Raw genomic sequence first — 24,519 nt, 5'->3', positions numbered from 1 at the left:
ATTAATGTAATCTCTAATCACAGTATTAAACTCCTTAAAAAAGTTAGTGGTAAGATGGATAGGGAGAGTCTGAAAAAGATACAGAAACTTAGGAAGAATGGTCATTTTAACTGTATTAATTCTACCCAGCCACGTAAATTGTTTAGTTCCCCAAACTTCCGAGTCTTCCGAGTCTCATCTAGTAAGGGCTTGTAATTTAAATTGTAGAGTTGTTGACTGTCAGACGAAATCCGGATCCCCAAATACTTTATACACAAAGGTGGACATTTAAAGGCAAAGTTAGATTTTAATTGTTGCTGCAGAGGAAACTGCATATTCAAGAATAGTACTTCTGACTTATCCATGTTAATTTTGTAATTAGACAATACCCCAAAATCTTTCAGTTCTCGCAAAAGGTTGGGTAAGGTAAGCAGTGGTCGCGAAATAGCAAATAAAAGGTCGTCCGCAAATGCCGCAACTTTATAGGTATCATTCACAATTGATACCCCCAATATATCCGGATTGTTATCACATAAATAAGTGGGGAAAGAGGGCAACCCTGTCTCGTCCCATTCCGTATCTCAAACGGAGGAGAGAGAATCCCATTGATTCGAACTTGTGCAGACGGAGCAGTATAAGAAGCCATAATTTTACCCCTGAACTTAGGCCCAAACTTTCTAACGCCAAGTCCAGAAAGTCCCAGCTAACCCTATCGAAGGCCTTCTCCGCATCTGTTGAGAGAAGCAGAGAAGGCCTCCCTTGTACCCGTAACCATTCAATCCAATTGAGAACTTTATAAGTGTTTTCCTTGGCTTCCCGACCTAGTACAAAACCTACCTGATCTCTATGTATAATCATAGGGAGAACCGGTCGTAAGCGCTGGGCCAAAATTTTGGTGAATAATTTTAAATCCTGATTAAGGAGAGAGATGGGTCGATAACTACTACAATTAGTGTCATCTTTACCCGGTTTGGGAATAACAGCAATGTGCGCCAATAAAAATTCTTGGTTAGGAGGAGCGTCAATATCTAAGGCGTTAAACAATGTTTCCAAGAGAGGCGTTACCTGGGTAAGACATCGTTTGTAAAACCCAGCCGGGAATCCATCAGGGCCTGGGGCTTTATGGGAGGAGAGTTGTTTAATAGCATCGATAATTTCCAGTTTAGTAATAGGGGATTCTAATGCTTCTAAGTGCGTGGAAGGTATTGAGGGGAGTTTATTATCAGATAAATATTTACGAATACGCATCCGAAGATCGTCTCGAGCCTGAGAAGAAGTAGATGGATTAATATTGTACAATTTCTTATAATAAGCATGGAACGCTGCCGCTATCTGCTTAGGAATAAGATGAGCCAGACCCTTATCATCCTTAATTTTATGAATATGGGAAATGGTGTGTTTCTGCTTCAAAGCTTGAGCCAACATTTTCCCTACCTTATTCCCATATTCATAATATTTTTGTCTGACTTTAGTTAAAGTACCCTGAATCCTATGATTTAACAAAGAGTGGAGTTTAAGTTTATATTCGGTTAAAGTCTTTAGATGTTCCTTATCTTGAGATTTTTTATGCAACTCTTCAAGGGAGTGTATTTGATCAAACAATTGGTTAAGTTGTTGAGACCTCAATTTCTTTAGTCTTGAACCATGTTTAATAAAGATACCTCTGGCTAAACATTTAAAGGCTTGCCATTTCGACATGGGAGAAGAAGACGTGTCCAATTGAAGAGCTTCACTATAAGCCAATGAGGCTTCAGTCAACTCGGACATACAATCCTGATCATTTAGCAAGGACTCATTAAGTTTCCATCTCCATTCAGAAACCTGTTTATGTGGAAATCTCAGTCATTAAGTTTGCCCCATGGTCTGACCACAAAATATCTTGTATCGAAGCCGATGACAACCATTCCAGGTGATATTGGGAAAGGAAAATATAGTCGATTCTAGTATACACTGCTTTAGCATGAGAGTAAAAAGTGAAATTACGATCCAAGGGATGCAGATATCTCCAAGTATCAATCAATTGGGCTCGTCTGAGAGCCTTATGTGTCAAATTAATGGCAGAGAATGGTAGTGATGATGTACCCCTGGACGAATCCAATCTAGGTTGCAATGTGAGGTTGAGATCACCTCCGAGAATCAAACAACCTACACCAAAAGAGTCCAAAGCGATTAACATCTTCCTGACAAATGAGGGTTGTGACTTATTAGGAGAGTATATACTCCCAATAGTACATTGGGTATGGTGAATAAACCCTTTTACAAAAATATATCTGCCCTCAACATCTTTCAACACATCTATTAATTTGAAATCCAAATTTTTGTGCAGTCCAATAGCTACTCCCTTACTTTTTTGAGAGGCGTTATTACTATAAAACCACCTGGAATAGCCGCCATGTTTAATAGGAGCGCATTCATCCCCCTTAAAATGGGTTTCCGGGAATAGAATAATATCAGTTTTGCTTTTGTACATTGCATGTAGGATTTTGCGCCTTTTCTCCGGAATATTGAAGCCATTGACATTTAAAGAAGTCACAGTAATATCACCCATTTAAACAGAATGCAAAAGCGTATTGCCATATAGAGCCTTGCCTAAAACAAACAATAATAATAAAAAAAAAACGAGACATTGCAAAACATGCAACAAAAAGATCAAAATGCACGTTAAACTGTGTGGTAAACTTGTCAAAATGGGGTCTAGAAAAAATCACCATTGTAGGTGAGATGTAGTAGGTACTAGAAGGGTCAACAGCCAGTGTCTTCCCTAGTAGTTACCAAATCCCCTGGGGGGGTGGAGAGTCCAGTATGGTGAGAGGACTGCTCCCCAGTTAACCGATCCAGAAACAGTGTAGAACCAAACATAAAGAACAGTACCATACCGTCCAGCAAAATTCAATCCAAATATAGGTCAAGGAGAAAACGGAGAATAAAAGGAAAAAAAAAACCAAACGTATCAAACTGAATTCCACCGTCATAGTTGACAAGATAGTGCCAAAGTAATTCAAAAAGCTGGTAGGCAGTATAGTACATGTTAAATATACTCATCCCTCTGGTGATTTATCTTTGGCCGGGGTGGCTTTGGTCTTCTTACGCTGTTCCTTGGGTGTAGTCGCCTCAATCCACGGTTCCCGAGCCGGCAATAACGGCATCTTTGGCAGGTAGCAAAACTTTATCCAATCCGGTAGATTCACATCAGAGAGCCCCAATCCTGCAAGAAAAGGAGCTAGATCATCCGGCCCAGTGAGAACAAAGGATTGGCCATTGTGGGTTACATGTAGACTGAACGGATAGCCCCATCGAAACAAGAGATTATTTTTCTTAAGTGCAGTTATAAGGGGTCGCAGTAGCCGTCGGTGTTGTAGAGTAGACCAGGATAAATCCTGGAGAATTATCAAATGCGTCTCCTGGAAGGGAATGGTTTGCATTTTCCTCGCCTTTTGCAAAATTTCCTCCTTCACCGGAAAGCGAGTCAGGCAACAGATTACATCTCTGGGCTTATCCGTTGGCAATCCCTTAGGCCTCAAAGCTCTGTGTATCCTCTCAAATTCCACCGTATGCGTATCCGGCTGCTCAAGTAGATGGTTGAAAATTTTCATCGCAGTAGCCTGGAGGCTTACGCCATCAACTTGTTCCGGGAGGCCTCTAATACGCAGATTACAACGTCGACCTCGATTGTCCAGATCGTCAATCCGCTTCTGCAGGGAATAAAGCAGTTTGTTTTGAGCAGACTGTGACTGAATCAAGGAGTTCGTAGCAGTTTCCACCGTGTCTTGGCACGTTTCAGCATCGGCAACACGCGAATGCAAGGTAGCCATTTCCAGCTTAAGGTCTGCTACTTCCTCGCGCACAGTCTTTTTAATTTGCGATACCAAATGTTCAAAATCCCTTTTAGTCGGTAATGATTTAAGGTAAAAGAGCGTAGTGGTGTCAGTACTCACAAACTCGCTGTCGGAGTCCTCGACCGGGCTGCGCGGGCGCCTCAGCGCCATCTTGGATTTATGCGACGCAGCTTCCAAATCTGCAGAAGTGAAAAACTGCTTCAACGAGCGTTGCGCCTCACTTGCTCTTGGGGTCTTAGAGTTCTCTGAGGTAGAATCCTTAAGTTTGCCGTGTTTGCCCATAGCCAAAAAGAGGGATTGTCACTGTTCTGGATCGGTATGGTCAGGAGCCGCACGCTCACACGTCCACCATACTCAGCTGCAGGCCACGCCCCCATAATAGATTTTCTTAAACAGATCCCACCATATGCAAAACCTGAAAATAATAAAGCTCAGTTCCCTGTGATGAGAAGCACTTCTGTTGCCTTTTCTTTTGCCTTTTTGGTTGGAAATTTATTCAGCTTAATTTTTTTTTTAATGTTGGGCCGCTACTAAATTCCTACTAAATTTAGTAATTTAAATGTCTGACATTTTTCTTATAACTTTTGCAATTAGTTGAACAGGTTTTAATTTGTTCCTTTAACACTTGGAGGCACATTTATCAAAGACAAAGGGGGTATGGTTCCCTGTCTCAGTAATTCAAGAAATATGCAAGTGCATAAATGTATTTAAAAAAAAAAAAAAACAGGGCTCTTAGTTACAAAGTTATGATCATAAAGTCTGCATCCAACAGTCGTGATGCGTCTGTTCAACGCTGCAACACCATCCAACAATGCTACCACTTACCTTATTTCCGTTGCATCTGAGCTGACACCTGCGTTTTTGCGAAGTTCCTCCCTTTTAAGAGAGAGAGAGACTGCCCAAACCAACGCCCATTTTTTAAAAAAATGTGATAATGGAAAGACAATAATGAAGGCAACGTAAAGTGATATGCATAGGTGCACAGTTGTGTATGTATGTGTGTGAATATGGATATGAGTATAGGTGTGAGATGTGAACAAGAAATAAAGGGAAAGATAAATGAAAGTGTGATAGGAGTAATGTATGTAAATTAGTGCAAAAGTGTTACCTAGTGACAGGCGCAGCGAATATAATGTGTCTCATGAGCGACTCTCAGTCAGGGCTAGATCCTCCCCCACCACTAGCTTTTGTGCCTTTTAAGAGAGAGAGAGAGATTGCCCAAACCAAGACCCATAGGAACACCGTTAATTTAAAGGGGTGGGTATGAAGGTGCTACAAACCACATGAAGCTCAGCCACAGCTTCTGGCTAAATTTCAGTTACAAAAAAGTGGGGTTGTGGTTGTACTCCTAAGGCTAAATTATAAAAAGTGCAATGGAAATGCTACTGACCTGGCCAGTTAATCAAAGCCCATTCCCTGGTCCATAACAAAGTTATGATCATAAAATTGATAAGCCACTATACCAAGTCAAGGTAAACCCCACACGGTGCTGCAAAAGCAGGTGGCGGGGGAGGATTTAGCCCACAGGTGGAAACCAAGATTCAGGAGACAGTTAGTAAAGTAAAGTAATGTTATTAAGCAGACAGGTAAAAGACCTATATTATGACCAGAGGTAAACAAGTTAGGGACCACCATGTGGGGGGTTACCTTGACGTGGTATGGTGGCTTATCAATTTTATGATCATAACTTTAACTTAACAAAAACTCCCTGTTTTTTTTTTAAATACATGCACTTGCATATTTATTGAATTACTTAGTGAATGTGCTTTGATTAACTGGCCAGGTCAGTAGCACTTCCATTGTACTTAAAAATATTATAATTCAGCCTTAGGAGTGCACCCACAACCCCCCCTTTTTTACATTTATCAAGGGTTGCATTTCGAATTCATATGAGTTTTTTTTTGTTGTTTTTTTTTTTTTAATCTAATGATTTTGAATTTCAACTGGCTGAAATTTATTATTAAAATCAAATTTTTAAAACTCGAAATAATTGAAATGACCGAAAAACTCGAATCAAATGTGAGGTTGAAAAAAATTCTTCAAAAAAAACTTGAATGTCAGGAAGGCTGCAAAAAATTGATCCCTGGACCTCTCCTATTGACCTAAATGGCAATTCGGTAGGTTTTAGGTGGCGAATAATCAAATTGGAATTCTTAAATCTCGAAAATCAAATTAGAATTTTTTAAAAAAACTCGAATTCAGTTTGGATAAAAAAAAAATTCAAAAATTTGAATTCTAATTTTCAATTCAGCCGTTAATAAATCTACCCCTAATTACCCTCTTATAATTAAAACATTTAAAATGCCTATTTCCCTAGCCTGAGAATATGTTTACCGAGTTTATACATTTAAAATGTTTTCTGCAGGCTTGGAAACTTTGTTCCCTCTAGCTAACATCAAATGCTTATTATTATTATTATTATTAACAAGAAATGAGGTGTGTTTAGCTTCATTGATTGAGTTCCAGATATAGATATACAGTATCTAAAAGAAATAAGCTACTGGACTTTGAGTATTCTTGAAAAGGTTATGCTACAAAATACTTGCTTTGAAGTAATGTAATGTAAAAATTAAGTAAAATCTGAAAAAATCAACTACAATAAAGATAATTTACTCACCTCTTTCTTATGTGTTTTTCCTATTACGTCATTATTAATATGTCTGTATATTTGTAAACTGATGTGACTATGTTCTATTGTTTAGGTGTGGACATAGTGAAGCCATATACACCAGTGACAAGCTGTTTATTGCCGGATGCCCAATACTTACCTTTTTGTGATAAACAGTGCCTGCACCTAATGATAAAAATTTATCCGAATGGAATAATTACCCCACACATTGACAGCTTGACAGTAGGTAAGATTGGTATTCATCTAACAGAAAACAATCTAACCAGGTTAATGTATTAAAAGTAATTATGGTAAGTAACTACAAATACACCTGGTATTAGTTAAATGCCTATGGTAGCCATTTCATACATTTTACTCTTAGTTCATCACTTCTATTCTTCCCTTATATGGGCTATTCTTTTTGCAGAATAATTCTGTTAAAGTACAAATATACACAAAGGGGATTGTGGTAGGTTTTCAAGGGTAAGTAAAAAATATATATATAAGTGCATTGGAAGTGCAACTAATCTGGCCAATTGTACTACAAATATACAAACCATATGGGATGATCACTGTACATAAGCATATCCCCTGTTTTATGTTGATATTTTTTTTAATGGTTTCTGGTGTTGGATATCTCTCCCCTGTATAAAAACTACTGGGAGAATTGCAGCCTGTGAAACAAAGATAATTAGCTCAACCAGATAGGGTTTACCTTGAAGTGGTGTCTTTGAGAAATCCATTCTGTGGCCTGGGATAACAAATGTTGCACTGTCTTATTTCAATATTGTGTATTGAAATAATAATAATATACTTATGTCAATATTTTTCCTTATAAGCTAGTCTAAATATTTATTTTAAATTTACATCGTACTTGGATTTCCTAACTTCTCGTGGATGAAAAGTTTTGATTTTTTGGAACACTTTTATTGCAATTGTTCCTCTGGAACCTCTTTGTCATCTCAGGGATGAATTGTTGCCTGTGAAGGCTTCGCAACACTCCACGCCACTTCGTCATGCGCAAATTTGCTATTACTATGCTAATTCACTAAAATGCAAAGTTGCGACTCGCTAGCGTTAATTTGTCAGAGCATTTCAAAGCGAACTTTCACTATTGAGTACTTTGTTAGTACTCTTACACTTAGGTCAATTTGAATATGGTGGGTACATACTGTATTGGTCGTCTATATGTCTTTATTAGAGATGTTGGTGCAAATGTTGGTGTAAAAATTTAGTTTTGAACTTTTGAAGACAATCCCGCTTTAAAATATGAAAAACACCAGCATCTTTTTAGAACTTTCATGACTCTACGGCATACAGTATATAATGTCACTGACATAAGATTGAGGAGGATGTAGCTTCATCTTATCAGTTCACCAGCTCTAAGGTGGCGAAGGAAATTGGCGAAAGAGGTAATGTTCTGTAAAATTAGCACTTTAGTGAATTTGCAGAGTAACAATCGTTTGCCTAAACAAAAATTCGCCTGGTGATGGTGAAGCAAAACTGCACTAATGCTGATCTGAATCCACCCCTTTAAGCAACTTTCCTTCTTCCTTGATTATAATAATTTGAGCTTATAAATTATTTATGTTATGCACATAGCTTTATTTTTGCTTATTTATTTGTGATCTCCAACATATTTTCCTAGGCCTTTGATGTCATTTTTCTAAATTACTTCCTATCGTCATGTATAATTTTGGATCTTGACAAGCCTCTTTCTCTGCTCACTCTACTTTGAGGTTTGCTTCATGACACTAGTAACAAAACTTTTCAATTAATTATGATTTTTATAGCTTCACGTATATCTAAGAGTAAAGGAAGTATTAATACATTATTTATTGCATAATTCTCCTCGTGCATTTCCCTTATTCTAGATGGAATTTGCAGCCATCTAGAAATCCTATAACATAAAAAAAGAAATGAAATAAGAATATAGATTTTACACTCATTATGGTACATTTGCAACTCCTTAAATGTAGAAAATATATGTCCCCACAAAATACAGTGATCCTTAAATGTAGTTTTGATTTTAAACTTGTATAGTTTGTTTAGAAACGTTGCTTTTTGGTTGTAATGTGACCTCTATGTTTCTTCTGATCACATTAGGGGTACTGTGATTGACCATTGGAGTTAGGGTTGCCACTAGGCCAGTATTTCACCAGTCTAGATAGTACCACCCCACAATCACTGCTTTCAGATTGGCCTCTTCTCCCCTGCCCCTCTTTCTCCCTGCCCAACTTACCAAATTTCCACTTAACTAAACAAATCCATCACTTTTACATAGCCACCCTGTCCTATCTGTGCAGCTGGAATTTTGGCAACCCTAGTTGGAGGAGTTCCATTTAGTATTAACATTAAAGGCAAGAAAGTGCATATTCTAGTAGGAGCAAACTGCAACCAAAAGAAGCTTGTTTTTTTATTTTAACAAATTGTACATTTATAGTTTAACTGGGGTTAATGTTCTTTATTCCTAAATTATATGCTGTAATGCATTACTTATTATTACTTAAGCAAAGTAACCCAGAATTGCTTTAGATATTATAACATATTGTACCTATTCTGTTTGCATATATCATTATTTATAAAATAACTTACAATACATTTCAGTTAGTGCCCAAATAAAGACACCATTATCATTTGTTTTAATGGTCAGAGATTTATGACATTCTGCCTGTTTTACTCTAGGGGGCCAATTCACCAAGCTCGAGTGAAGGATTCGAAGTAAAAAAACTTTGAATTTCGAAGTGTTTTTTGGGCTACTTCGACCTTCGACTTCGAATCGAAAGATTCAAACTTAAAATCGTTCGACTATTCGATAGTCTAAGTACTGTCTCTTTAAGAAAAAACTTCGACCCACTAGTTCGCCACCTAAAAGCTACCGAACCCAATGTTAGCCTATGGGGAAGGTCCCCATAGGCTTGGCTAAGTTTTTTTGGTTTAAGGATAATCCTTCGATCGTTGGATTAAAATCCTTCGAATCGTTCGATTCGAAGGATTTAATAGTTCGATCGAAGGATTTAATAGTTCGATCTAAGTATTTTGCGCAAAATACTTCGATATTCGAAGTCGAAGGATTTTAATTCCCAGTCGAATATCGAGGGTTAATTAACCCTCGATATTCGACCCTTGGTGAATTTGCCCCTAGGCTTATAGAAAGTTAACATTCTGTTGTTGTAATAGAAAAGATATGTATTGCGAAGGACTTTAGCAGAATGAAGTAATTTTTTATTATATGATTTGTGGAAAAAATGTAATTGCAGAAAAAAAGCTTGATTTTTTTTCCACATTAATTACCTGAATCAAGGCACAATATGAAAGCAAATAAATCTGTCCCTAGGTCATACTTAATTAGTCAATGTCTACTAAATAGTGGAATCTGATGTAGCCATACCTGAAATACAGAGAAAGAACTACATTAATCTTAGTGAAGGTGCATTGGTTTAAAAATCACACTTAAATCTAGCAAAATACTCCAATAGCCTGTGTAAATGTGATGGTCAATGATGTTAAATGTTACGCACAGGGAGAGCCTTCATGGGCATATCTGGAACAGAAAGTCCTGCAAAGCCTAATTAACCTTTATCAGAGAGAAAAGGGTTTTGTGCACATTCTACTAGCAGTGCATTTTCCCTACCAAATGTACTTTTTGGGGATTCAATAGATAATAGACCATGATATTTAATAGACCGTGAATGTTTTGTGCTATTTTATGTAAAACGACTTTGTAGCTGTTGGGGTAGTTCACCTTTATCTTAACCTTTAGGGTAAGGGCACGCGCTGCAATTTCGGGTCACTCAGCAATAAATCACTTCTACTTCGTGGCGACTAATCTCCCCGAACTGCCTTCCTGCCAGCTAGAATCTAAATCGATGGCGGAATGGCATTCGGAGCGCTTCGTTTTACGAAGTTGCCTCACAAGGAAAAAAGCCGAAGTGATATGACTGCCATCCTGCTGATGCTTTACATTCTAGCCGGCAGGAAGGTAGTTTGGAGAGATTACTCGCCCGAAGAAGAAGCGATTTGTCACTGGGCGACTAATCTCCTGAAATAGCAGTGTGTGCCCTGGCCCTAAATATGTCATAGAATCGTCCATTCTAAGCAACTTTTCATTTGGGCTTTATTCTTTTGTATAGTTATACTGCTGACTCTTTCCAGCTTTCAAATGATGCTCGCTGACTTTAGCATCTAAACAAATGCTCAGTAAGGTAGAAATGTATTGTTGTTGCTACTTTTCAATATTCCTCATTCTCTTTAGACCCTCTCCTAATCATATTCCATCCTCTCATTCATATCAATACCTGGTGTTGAATAAAAAGTTAAATAACTATGGGTTTAGCAAATTTCCCACCGTTTTGCTCATTTTGCGTGAAATTCTGGAATTTTTTGACGAAGCGAAATGGGAGAAATTCGCCCATCACTACTCTCTATAAAAAGTTAATTTAAAGGTGAACAAGCCCTTTATGTTAAACCTCTTCTTATAGATGTTCTATCTGCACCTGGCATGCTTTATCATGCATTGTTTTTATCTTGGAGAAACCGTGTATGAGCTGCTTTACTAGAGTTTGGAACAGACCATTGTTGAATTTTGTTCAATTTTATACAGTTTGTTGTAATCTCCTTTGCTCATTTGTGTCTTCCTATACGGTATTCTGTGTCTTTCTGACAAGTATGATTATAATTGAATCCCCTGCTTCCTTTCTTCAGGTGACTATATATCTATAAGCAATCCCCAGGGCACATTTAGCACTTCCCAGGTTGAAGACGTGATGGATGTCTTTCTTATAGCAGCGGGGACAGGCATAACACCATTTGTTAGATTGCTGCAGCACGTTTTAACTTGTGTTTCTAGTCTTAGGTGGGTATTACACTTTCTTACTCTTCAGCATATTCTGTTGTTTTTTATTAAGAAAACTGACCATTTTTAAAATGATTTCTATATTTCTTAGATGTATTTTTCCTTATCCCTTGCCTTTACTTTTTAAAAATCTGTAACAGTCCATGCTGCTTCAGGTGGGAATAGGTTATTTTTCTATACTCTGCTTTCTATACACTACTTCCTGCTGCAGCTCTGTTGGTTTCCACTGATTGGTTACCAGGCAGTAACCAATCAGTGACTCAAGGAGGGCCACATGGGTCATAACTGTTTGCTTTTGAATTTGAGCAGAATGCTGAGGATCAATTGTGGCCCCCCTTCAAGTCGCTGACTAACTCAGGGTTAGGGAGCTGAAAAGCAGGAAGTATTGTTTTGTTTTGTTGTACAAGACATCTACTCACTCCTGCCTTTATAGAGGACATTTTTGCACAGCCTATCTATTTACACAGTTTTTATATTAACACTCAACTGTTCCTTTAAAGGAGAACTTAAGCTTAACTAAAAAAGTAGGACAGAAATGTTGTACATTATGGTTTGGGATTCTTTACCAGCCCATGGAAGCCACAGTCCTTTAGAAGTGAAGATCTGTGCCTCCAAAGATGCCCCAGTATCTCCCCATGTTTCTGCTGATTCACTGCACATGTTCTGTGCTGCTGTCACTTACTGAGCTTAGGGATCGACTCACAATATACAGTACACATAGAATAGAAATGTCACAATATAAGGCTGATTAGTAATTTAATACAGATAATTACTACATGGCAGCATAGAAACCAGTGCAACTAGCATAAGAATTAGCCTTGTACCATCATCTTATATTACAGGCCAACCTCATTTTCTGTTTGATCATTTTCAATGACCCCTAAGCTTAGCTTCTCAACAGCTGCTCAGAGCCCACTGAGCATGTGAGTGTCACAGAACCTTTCCAAGATGGTGACCCCCTGTGACAAGTTTGAAGTCCTGGATTATTGCTGCTATTGAGAAGCTGAAACTTTAGGCTGGTGCAATACGTTCAGTATATGAAATATGGCATTTTTAGCCATCACTTTTATGGTTTAGTTCTCCTTTAAGCAGCATTGTATAAAGGATAACATTAGGCCAGGATAACATTAAAACAGAAAGTCCCGCTTTTTTAAAATTGGGTAATATGCTCTTTCATGTAGGAAAATGCTCTCTACATTAGTGATACCATCCAGCCTGCCCTTTAAATGTGGAGGCTGATTGGTTTCAATTCAGCAGCAGTGCACACTTATATAATATAAGCTTTAGCTAACTGAAAACATAATCAGTTAAAAATGATGTACCCCCTCTCACCAATCTGTCTAGTTTCATTTACTATTTGTGGAGTCAGAGACCTATTTTGATTGACAGTTCTAATACATCCTTTATCCACATCCGCATTTGGAACTTCTGTGATGGGTTTATGGGGTTAATACAGTTTTATTTCATGTAGCATGCTACAGAGTAATATGCCTTAATATATGGGATATATTTTTTCTAAAATACACAATTAAAATGTTCCCATGGCACTTGTGAGAATAAGGCTATGACATCTGAAATGGAATATATCTTTTTGTAGATTGTCAAATCAAGCATGGGGATTTGCCAGTTTTCACGTGTATGCCACTGACTTCAATTTATAGTTCAATTTTGTATAGAGTAGTGTTGTTGAGAATTCCCCAGTAATGGTGAGCTGCAGTAACTGAAATGTTTCCTCTTGAGGGAGAGTTGATTTAGCTCCTTACTGCTGTACAGTAAGAGATACCTTTGTGCACCAAATTCCAGAGCTCCTGAATATTTTGAAAGGATATTATCTTTCTTTGAACCACTAACAAACCATTTCAAGAACCGGTAAACAAGGCAAGCTCATTCCCAGGAGAGCGACCTGTTCTTTTCTTAGCAACAAGACCATTACGCTGGCCAATGGATGAAGAACATATGCGCAAACCACATGATTCCAACTGCCAAGTTCCATGAACAGAATGACACTGACATTGTCATCCTTTGGCTGCAATTTAACTGACTTTTTAGCTTGTTAATACACTTAGTTTGGGATGGAGTCCAAAAGGATGTGTTGGATGCATTGGTAACAACATTGAATTCTTTTAAGATTCTTTCCCCTATTATTACTTGCGCTGATTCTCATTTGTACAGCTCATTACGAGCAGACTATTCAGTTGTTTCATTTAAAGCATCTATTCTTTTGTCACATTTAATTGCTTTGTCTCTGCTCTGACAAGATAATCACACACATCCTAGGCACAATCGCATACTGTCAGTTATGTCTAAACAGGTTGGCATACAGTGTACCTGCTGGGAAGGCAGCTGATGAAAAAGAAATTACACTGAACAATAATTGGGGAAATTAAACATATTTTATGAATTGTATGTTATTCTTTACCACCAAATTCATCTTCTTAAACATCATTAACTATTTAAGCTATTTAGATCAAGTACTTCTCAATAAAGCCATCTGAAAAATCTGTATAAAATAAATGCGGAAAACATATATAGCCCTTGCAGGACATGTACAGTTTACATGTGTTCAGAATAATAGCAGTTTATTAATAAAGTGAGTAAAGCTCAAAATCCTTATAATAGCTTTTATTTCCATACGTGCAAATGTATTGGGAACACTGCACATTCTATTCCAACTCAAAACGAAGAAAATGTTATCAAATTTGTGTTATTCCTTTACAGAAAGTAAAGAAAAGGGAATATTAGGCTATTCCAAAAAATAGCAGTGTCTACATTATTCTTTACAAATTCAAACATTCACTGTATGAACTGGAAAATGTTTCAAGATTTTGCTTTTGATCTAATATTTCGTCGATAACTTCTGCACTTCTTGGTTTTGCCTCAAAAAAACATTTTTGATGTCACCCCAGAAGTTTTCTATTGGATTAAGGTCCAGTGAATGGGCTGGCCACTCCATTAGTCTTATTGGTCTGGAACCAAGATGTTGCTCATTTACTGGTGTGTTTGGGGTCGTTGTTTTGTTGAAACACCCATTTCAAGGGCATTTCTTCTTCTGCATAAGGCAACATGACCTTTTCAAGTATTTGAAACCGATCCATGATCTCTGGTATGTGATAAATAGGCCCAACGTAATATGTTATATCTACCGCTCTCCTGCAACTCCTCCTCACTGCAATGGTGGTGCTGGTCCTCCGTCAACCCGGCCAGGTCCCTTAGCAACAGTACTGAATTCATCAGGATGATGAAGGGAGGTTACGAAACGTTGATCTTACTGGTGGTATAATAATTAAAAGAGGAGCCACGTCCCGACTGCAGATAATAGTGTGTGTGTGCAGATCCGTGAATTCACTACTATAAATATGCCCAACACCATAGTATGAGAAACATCTCCATATCTTGATGCTTGCGCCACCATGCTTCACTGTCTTCACTGAATTCAGTGTTTGGGGGGTCATCTGACAAACTGTCTGCAGCCCCTAGACTGAAAAAGAACAATCTTGCTTTCATCAGACCGCAAAAAGTAGTGTCATTTTTTTTTTTTTAGACCAGTCAATGTGAGGTTACAATGGGCAGATTGTAACCTCTGCAACACATCTTTTTCTCAACTTTGTGGTGGCTTCTTGTCAGTAGCTTGGCTTCACATAGCCGTCTTCTAATTGTAACAGTAATCGCAGGTAACTTTATACCTTTAGAACTTTTGCCATTTTGGCTATTCTTCTATCCATTCAAATTGTCGTTTTTCGTTCTCTTCCATGTCTTTCTAGTTTTGGTTGCCAATTTAAATGAGAAGGAAAGGCAAAACATAAATGCCTTTCTATCCTAAGTCTGGAGTACTCATAACTTATTGCGGGAAAGTTGTCTGCCTGTTATGTGGCAGCATCAGCACTCTGCGCAGACTGGCGTCTGTGACTTGGGTGACGTCACTGATTTTGCAGGCATATTCGTAACTGCTGCCAGAGGCAGTCTTGATGCGCATAGAGAACAATTTCAGTTCTTTGCGCATGTCTTCAGGGCGCTGCTTTCTCCCTCTGCTGATGAAGCGCATGCAAATTCTGCTATGCGCGCTTCATCATTGACCCTTAATAACACGCCCCCCCAGCCAATCATGTTAGAAGGAGACGCACGGACAAAATTTATTGCAGTATGCTGGGGACTGCAAACAAGCTTCTGTAAGTGCTTTCGGTGCGCAGCGAGGGGACAATATATATCAATCCAAGCAGGCTACGGTGAGGCACAATACAAAAGCTCACTTTATACACAGGTGCTCCTGGGTTTTCTTATTCTTCGCACATGCGCAATAAGGGGAAAGAGGAAAAGGAAGCATTCCCAAATTTACAAAGATGGCGCCTGCGTGCCTGAAAATGCGAGCCGAACAAGGACTGTGATTCTATGCGATTGGATTGGCATATGTGAGTTGAAACTATAGTGATTTAGGAGGACTTGGGAAGTACATTACAGAGAGATACCAGTAGGTGATTATTTTTGCCTTTCCTTCTCCTTTAAAGCATTTCAGATTTTTTTCCCTCTCCAATCAACATTTTAATCAGAGTACACTGTTCTTCTGAACAATGTCTGGAACGACCAATTTTACTCAAGAGAGAAACGTACTATAACCAGCATGTACAGCATTTGCTGCCTTCCTTCCTTAAATAAAGGCCATAATTGACAACTATTTTTTCACAAAATGAATGGCCTCACTAATTGAACTCCACACTGCTATTATTTGAAACAAGCTATTATTATTTTGAACAAGCCTGAATTAATGATTCAGTCGCACAGAATCAACAGCATGAATGTATGTCATGACTGTTGGTTTTCTATTATTCTACTACACCTACTAGTAAAATATTTGCCATGTAGAAATATCATTTCTACCAAAAACTGTCATACGGTTAGTGATGTCTGACTGCTATTATTCTGAACACAACTGTATAAACATTAGCATTAGGGTTAACACCTCTATAAAGCCAGATGACAATCCATCAGAGATGACTGAAGGGGAATATGTTAAATCTGGGCAAGAAAGGAAAATCACGTTAAAACTGCACACGGGACCTAGAATTCAATGAATGAATGTCTCCGGTATAATCATTGTCTTGCTAAGTTATTTCGAATGGTTTAGTCATGTCTCTGTATTGACAAATTTTGGTCTAAAGCCAAGGAATCTATAGCCCAGGCCCTTGTTTTACCTATTTCACTAGATCATTTAATGTCTGCTATTAAACTTAATAAGGGACAGGTCAAACCTTGATAACCATTTATATGTTTAGCCACCACCTGGAAGTCAATGTATTCAGTGGATACATTTGGTAAATTGCAAACGCCTTGCTATCCCGACCTCTCCTCAGTTTTTCTGTAACAGGCACTGAAAAACAACTTCACAACTACAAGGTTTAGCTTAGAGATATTTATTATATACTTTTTAGCACATTCTTTCTTTTATGTTGGATGTTTCCAGGCATCACTTGATGTGACTGATTGTCCTCATAGCTATATAATCATAATTTGCTCATGTATAACCCTGAATGATAAAGGTTTCAGCTATTGTGGTTGACATAAGCTCTCTGTACCTCTTCACCTGCTAGCTGAAATGTAGTTTATAAAATTGTTAAAACATGGTTGAGTGAAACGAGTAGTAGGAAAAAAACCTTGGGAGGAAATAAGACATGAGAAAAAAAATTAAATACAATTTCGAGATTAAAATTTAATTAAAGTACAAAAAAGGAATGATTGAAGATTTACTAGTCTTTTCAGTAGACTCAAAAGGAACCCTTGGATATTGTTTCTCTGGGGGTTTAGCAAAACTGAATACTAGATGCAATCACAAATTCATTGTGTGGAGTCGTGGCATAGTGCGTCATCATATTGGATCAGCTAACATTGCTTTTCTAAACTTCATTTACTAGTCCTTTTGATTTAATTTTTTCCTATTTTCAGAAAAGCAAAGTTGATTTTCTTTAACAAACAAGAAGAAGATATTTTATGGAAAGAACAAGTGGAAGAACTGAGTTTAGCAGACAAAAGGTAAGCAATTTCAAGAGATGGCCGAAAGCATATGAGCGGTTCTACTGAACTCAAAATTGGGATGTGTTCTTAGAAGTCAGCTGTTATCTGCAGCAGACTCTAGGCTTCCCGGTTTGATTGGCACAGTCATCAAATGAGAAAGCTGGGCCATTTTGTAAACAAAAGTATACATAGCCAACATAACTTGTTTTGCTTAAAGGAACAGTAACATCAAAAAATGAACGTGTTTTAAAGTAATGAAAATATAATGTACCGTTGTTCTGCACTAGTAAAATTAGGGTGTTTGCTTCAGAAACTCTACTATTGTTTATATAAACAAGCTGCTGTGTAGCCATGGAGCAGCCATTCAAAGCTGAAAAAGGAGAAAAAGCACAGGATACACAGCAGATAACAGATGCGCTCTGTAGTATACAATGTAATTCTTCAGAACGTATCGGTTATCTTCCGTGTATCCTGTGCTTGAATGGCTGCCCCAATGGCTACACAGCAGTTTGTCTAAATTAACTATAGCAGAGTTTCTGAAGCAAACACACCAGTTTTACCAACACATGGCAACACTACATTATATTGCCATTGCTTTAAAACTTTTACATTTTTTGATGTTACTGTTTCTTTAACATAACAAAAGATGGGAGCATGAGGCTTTCACCTAAAGTTATGAATATGTGCTTATTGCATTTGCATGTGGCATTAGTAAAGTTAATGAGGAGGTAAATTAGTTAAAATACCACTACCACCTACCACCCCGCTTAAATGAGTACCATCTTTTAAATATGTGGGTATTACGATACACCCTGACCCGGATCAATATGTAAACCTTAACCTTGCACCCATCATCTGCTCACTAGCAACAGACCACTCTAATTGGGCCAAGTTACCTCTGACACTATGGGGTCGTATAAACATCTTTAAAATGATATATCTTCCAAAATTCTTGTTATGCACAATGCTCCAGTGTACCTTACAGCAAGAACATTTAGGGAAATTAAAAAAATCCTCTCTCCCTTCCTTGGAATGGCAAGAGACCCAGAGTATCCCTGAATAAACTGGTTGCGCCCTATGAAGCAGGGGGACTGGCACTCCCTGATCTCCAAAGCTACTAAAGTGCATCTCAAGTGTACTATCTCCACTGGTGTTTCCTTCCAGATCCATACAATTCTAATATGGCTCTCCAGGCCCTACTTTTGGGATTCCTGGAAGGAAACACATAAAGGACCTACCTAATCTTCCATCCACTCTCACAGTCCCACAAACAATCGGGGCATGACCACATAAACTACATAAAATAACTCCCCCACTACTATCACCTAGGCTTCTCTTATGGGTTAACTCATACCTTCCACACTTCAGACAGCTCCAAGACATCATATATTGGCCAACCCACAGCCTGAAATATCTTGGAGATCTCCTTATAGACTCCACCTTCCTTACATACGAACAACAATCTCTCAAATGCCAGGAAGATAATCCACACTTCTATAGGTATTTCCATCTCCGGCACGCATTCCAGGCACAACAACAAGGTATCGGATCAAAATTCTCAGGGTACTAACTGAGCATTTTGACTTCCCAACAATTGTCTCTCCTCTTATATGCCTCCTGGGTGTGCTAGATTAAATTGTAATGTCCAAGAATGCTAAAAATAGATACCGCTCATTACTATTCTATGCAAGGAAAGACTTTGCTAGCTATATTAATTTTTTTTAGGTGTGTTTCTCCTTTAATTCGCATATTGACCCACAGCATTATAATACCACAGGGATCTACAGTAACTCACAGGAGTTATAATTGGTGCAGTCACCCCAAAACTAAATGGCACAGTAATTCATAAGGGGTCAGTTTTATAGCCCCTACCTCTCACTACCTCTCACTGAATAAAAAAATACTTTGCAAGGGGCAGAGAGCACTGGATGGGGCCCGACCACCAACAGTTAAAGAAGAAGGAAAGATTTAAACTAAGGAAGCATTATCAGAAAGGTCCACCTAAATATACCAGTAAACCCTCAAAGCAATGCTGCTTTGCGTTGTCTGTCAAAAGAAACACAGCATTTCTTTCCTTCTATTGACTTCCTGCCTTCAGCTTAAACTTCCTTGCCCCGGGCATGAGCATGCTCAGTTTGCTCCTCTTCTCTGCTGTAATCTGAGCCCAGAGCTATGAGTGAGCAGAGAGAGAGACTCAGGCAGGAAGTGATGTCACACCAAGCTAATACTGCAGCTGCTATCCTAAAGAAACAGAGAGCTTCTAGAGCTTTTTACTCAGGTATGGTAAAGTATTCTACAGAATAAATATAGCATTCAAGCTTCCACTATTGCAGCTAATCTATTGGCAATAAAATGCCTCTGTAGCTTTCCTTCTCCTTAAAGACATAGAAACAATTGGTTCACAAGGCTATCCCCCCTAATAAAATTGACCTATGAAGCTAGAGGGGCGCAGACCAAATACGAAAAAATCTGGATCTCATGGTGTGAGGTGCATCTAAATTAAATTATACCTGAGTTTTGTTATTGGTTCCATACTGTAATAAAATAATGTCTATTCGTTGCTGATGCATAGCTTACTGATTGCTTCCACCTACTATACTTCCTGAACTGTAATGGTCTTGGCTAAATGTATGTTATTAAATATCAATAACCTTTAAAAAAAAAATTGTTAAAATAAATTGAATTTATTTGATGGGTAGTGTGAGCCCAGTAAGTAAAGGATTGTTCTTGCAAGCCCTCTCTGTGTGTATTTTTTGCCTTGATCTGCTACAGCATTTAATATAAAGCTTTGCTGTATATTATGTCTGTGACCTGTATATGATGTGATTGTTGATTTTTATATATATATATATATATATATATATATATAACATTAAGTCCAGTTTTGTTTTAAACAACATACATTTATGATTAAATTTGCCTTCATTTCATCATTAATTTAGGTTTGAGGCTCAGTTTATTCTATCAGAGCCAAGTGTTAAATGGACTGGACACAAGGGACAAATATCATTTTCCCTACTTGCTGAATCCATATTAAGGACTGAAGAAGGATCAAAACGTATCATTTGCATTTGTGGGCCAAATGCATTTGTCGACCAAGGAATAAGGTAATCTGTTCAAAGCCACATATATACATAATGAACACATTTTATTCAAGCATAACAATTCGGTGCAGCATTTGAATAGGAAAAAAATAAGCCTTTGTTTGTAATTGTTCCATTTACGGCACAATATGTTTCCTTAAATAAAATGTGAATCAATGCGTGTCAGGACAGTGATTTTAGTGGTTATGACTAAAGACTGATTTAAAGTATTGACAGTATAAAATCAACAAATGATGCCCTTTTCAGAGATGCAACTTTAGTCTGCATTATTCTGGGTATGTCTGGCCTTGCCATCTGCATGGACTTAGAACAAATGACAAGCTATTCTTGCCTTTATCTCCTATTCATTCCTGAGAGTACAAATAGAACTTGAGCCATTGCAGAACTGAGCTCTGTGTGTAAACTGTACAAGTTCATACTGAAGAGAGTTGTTTTTTATTCCCTCCAGTTAAGCTCATGTAGAAATCTCTTAAGTAAGACTATGTTTTATTTATTTATCAAACAGTTTGCAATCTTACAATCATTACTCTTACAGGTTTCTACAGGACCTTGGATTTTCCAAAGAAGTGTTTGTTTTCAGAGAGTAAATGTTCTCCACTAACCAACACAATTTAATATGACCAACTCGCCAATCGAACTGGAATTGTCTATGCACTGATGGTGCTACTCCATTGTTTGGTATAAACAATATTGCCCAGCTTTCTACTGTAAAATAACTTGCAGAAAAATACTTTATTTTTATAGGCAATTTTTGTCAGACCATCTATGCTTCCTATTACTGTTTTTGGTACCTGTCTTACAGAAACAAACATGATAATTTTGGTACCTGTCTTACAGAAGCAAATATGATAATGAATTCATCTTTTCCTTGTTAGAAATCGATTTTATTTCCTGTTAACTTATTTCATAATTAATATTTGAAGGTACACTATTTGGTCAAAGTATGTGGACACCCCTTATAATTATATGGATTGGCTAAGCTACAGTTAATAACTCCATGCACAGTGTATGGTCCTAATTGTGGGTTTGCTGAGGTCTTGGGGGAATTGGCCTGCTCAAAGTTTTTACCTTAACCTAACTGAACTACTGGAGGAGGAATTGAAATTCTGAATGGGAAGCCAATTAATACTCTAGTAGTGGCTGATTGGAAGCAAATCCCACCAAACCTAAGAGTACGACTGATACAGCAGCAAAGGCAGGGCCAATTTCATATTAATACCGTTAGTTTTTACAGTGATATGAGTTTGCAGATGAGAACATAATTTTAGCCAAGTAGTGTATATTTGAGACACAGATTCAATTTACTGTATTTTCTGAAAACCTGCTTCATCTCATGAGCACTGGTTTGTTTTTTTGTATGAAGCCTCAAATGCAATAAAAGTATCTTGCACATCTCGTCTTTTAAAGTCTTTGCCTTTTTAATTGTTACTCTGTTAGAAATGAAAATGTAAGGCACCCCCAGTGATTATAATCACTTGCCTGGTCCCCCTGGGCTGGTGCTCCTGGACACGAAAACTACATAGTTCAGGGTACTTCTGTAGAAGAAGGGACCAATCCTCTTGCATGTCTTCTTTTCAAGAACATAAAAAGCCACATTTTAAGCAAAAAGCTGCCTTTTTAATCTACTGCGCTTGTGTCATTAAAGAATGAAAGAATTAAAGTTAGACTGAAGGTAGAAGAAGAAGCTCTGTTGTGCACCAGCCTGGGACATCAGTCATTTTCCTTCTCCATTAGGCCATGGCTGACAAGGAGATTTGGTGCCCACAAAAAAAAAAAAATGCACAACTGTGGGTGGCAAATCTTATGAAAATGCTTCTCCACCAGCAATAACTGAAATCACCTTGAGAGAAAACTTCTGGTGGTGTCGAAGCATGTTTAAGAGATTTGTCACCCACAATCATGCATTTCTATTGCAGCTGACAAATATCCCCATAGGCCATCACCCTTAAATTTGTGTTAGTACCCAGAAGGGTCCATTGATGATAGGTGCTCTTTAAGATGAATAAATCAGGGACAGTCAAATATAACATGGTTCAAGAAAAAGAAGAATTTCCGAAAACGTAAGTTTTTAAAATAAGCAAGAAAAGGTGCCCAAAAGGTTGATCGGGATATACCAGTAGACCTTTAGCTGGTGATCAGTAGATCTCAAGACATAAACAAACCGCTTGTATAAATCACCCTCCTGTTTCATGCTTTTCATTCAGATATTTATTAGGTTACATAAGAGAGAGTTTTTTGTTAAATATAGCAAAATACATTTCTCATTAATCAATATTTAAGTAATATTTTCCATGAAACAGAATGCTAACAATGCTTTTGTGGATGTATATCATAATGGGACAACATCACTAAAAGTTGACCTCAAATAGTAAAGTATGGGCACTCACTCCTGCTGTATGTCATTATTTTTACACATTTAGAGATGTTGAGTGAATTTCATTTTTGAAGAAGTTCTTAGTATAAATGCGGAAACCACAAAAAATTTATATAATTGTGTTATTTGATAATTTTAGCCTTTTTTCATTGCTATGCAGGAATTAAAAATGCAGAAAAAAAATGATCACAGGAAAACTGTAAATAGGTGATTAACCATTTTGCTTGCATCTGTTTTCTGTCCTGTCTGCATACTTTGTAAACGTAGCGGTTTTAATCTTCTCTGTATATTGTTTGGAGGAGATTAAAATAATAGTTTTCATGATTACCGCAGCAGCCTTCCATTTCCAACATAGTTTTGAAAATAAGACATTTACAGAACTTGAATATTATCTGGCTGCAATTTCAGGAAAAGTTTGATAATAGGGCAGAAGGCACAGCAGTCCATCTAACCCTACGATCTGCGTGACAAACGTCAGAGAAGGCATAGAGTGCACGGAACAATAAGATCTTACCGATAACCCATATGGTGAATGCAAGGATTGCCTAGTGTAAAATTCAGGCTGGCTATCCTGTGTAATCCTTGTTGGAGCCTTTGACATTGCCTTTTGGATGCAACCTTTCTACCTGCAACTTTGAAAGTAGATTTTTTTTTTTTTTATAATAAAAAAATGTAATGTATAAGGAGTGACTGAATGTCTAACATAATAGCCAGAACACTACTTCCTGCTTTTCAGCTCTCTAACTCTGAGTTAGTCAGTGACATGGACATAATCCCATGTTCAGTGAGTTTGCAATTGATCCTCGGCATTCAGCTCAGATTCAAAAGCAACAGTTATGACCCATGTGCCCCCCCCCTCTAATATTGGCCTGTTGAATCGCTATGTCAGAGGTAGTGAACATGGCCAGAATAAATAGTTTGTGACCTTTTTTAAAATTAAGAAAAAAAACAATAATTCCCTCCTTGCATGTGTTATGTTAGTTAACATTGATACTATAGCTTTTACATAGTTATGTAATGGTTATTGCTAAGCACTAAAATGCCATATAGAATGTGCTTGCACCTACTGGCCCCTTATACTGTATATATTTGTGCTGTGCTCTAGGAAGCCCATTGTTTAACATCTACATTGCTCTGGTGAAGAGTACAAACCTTCCTGTGGGATATATAGAATGCACAATAAAATCTAGGATTTTTTTGTATTTGTTCTGTTCTATTATGTAAGGAGGTTTAGGGTAAGGTCACACTAGGAGAATCCTAGTGACTGCTTCCGCCTGCTAGAAAAAAAAAAAGCGGCATTGCACTCGCCCCACATCATTTTGTGATTTTTCATTCTAGGAGGCAGAAGACTGGGATTATTTGGACAGATTAGTCGCCCCAAAGAAGAGGCGATAGTCAACGGGACGACTAAATCTCCCCGAATCTCCCAGTGTGACCTTACCCATAGGCTAAGGTCACATGGGGCTGATTCTTGGGCTTCGGATAAATGCAGGCCAATAATCAGCCCCATTAGCCTTCTTCTGATTTTTGCCTTTAGAATCCCTTTAATCTGTAAAAATCAAGTACACTTTTCCCCATTACCCCTTAGGCCATCAATCAGGTAATGAGGCCTATATAGACCCATAAGGAGAGGACTGCATCAAGGCTGCTATATAGTCCTTATCTGAAAGGATTTACTAACCTGCTTATTACAGATTGACCAGATATATGTTTGATAGGCTATCTGGAGGCCCTCCCTACATTGACCAATAAGCTAGAGG

The 24,519-nt window shown here is 37.8% G+C and overlaps 1 protein-coding gene across 1 annotated transcript in view; it reads left to right on the top strand.

The window, feature by feature from the left end:
* cyb5r4.S (cytochrome b5 reductase 4 S homeolog) overlaps positions 1 to 21,777 on the top strand; it is a 62,775-nt gene extending 40,998 nt beyond the window's left edge. Inside the window, exons 12-16 of the mRNA XM_018265460.2 lie at positions 6,518 to 6,670; positions 11,128 to 11,278; positions 17,213 to 17,299; positions 20,224 to 20,388; positions 20,921 to 21,777. Coding sequence (XP_018120949.1) covers positions 6,518 to 6,670; positions 11,128 to 11,278; positions 17,213 to 17,299; positions 20,224 to 20,388; positions 20,921 to 20,972 — 608 coding nt within the window. The 3' untranslated portion in view covers positions 20,973 to 21,777. The remainder of the gene's footprint in view (positions 1 to 6,517; positions 6,671 to 11,127; positions 11,279 to 17,212; positions 17,300 to 20,223; positions 20,389 to 20,920) is intronic.
* Positions 21,778 to 24,519: the final 2,742 nt, after the last annotated feature.

This window comes from Xenopus laevis, chromosome 5S, assembly GCF_017654675.1.
Source record: "Xenopus laevis strain J_2021 chromosome 5S, Xenopus_laevis_v10.1, whole genome shotgun sequence".
In the NCBI taxonomy this organism is placed as follows: Eukaryota; Metazoa; Chordata; class Amphibia; order Anura; family Pipidae; genus Xenopus; species Xenopus laevis.
Note: the sequence above shows the minus strand (reverse complement) of the source record. Positions and strands in the feature narration are given on the sequence as shown.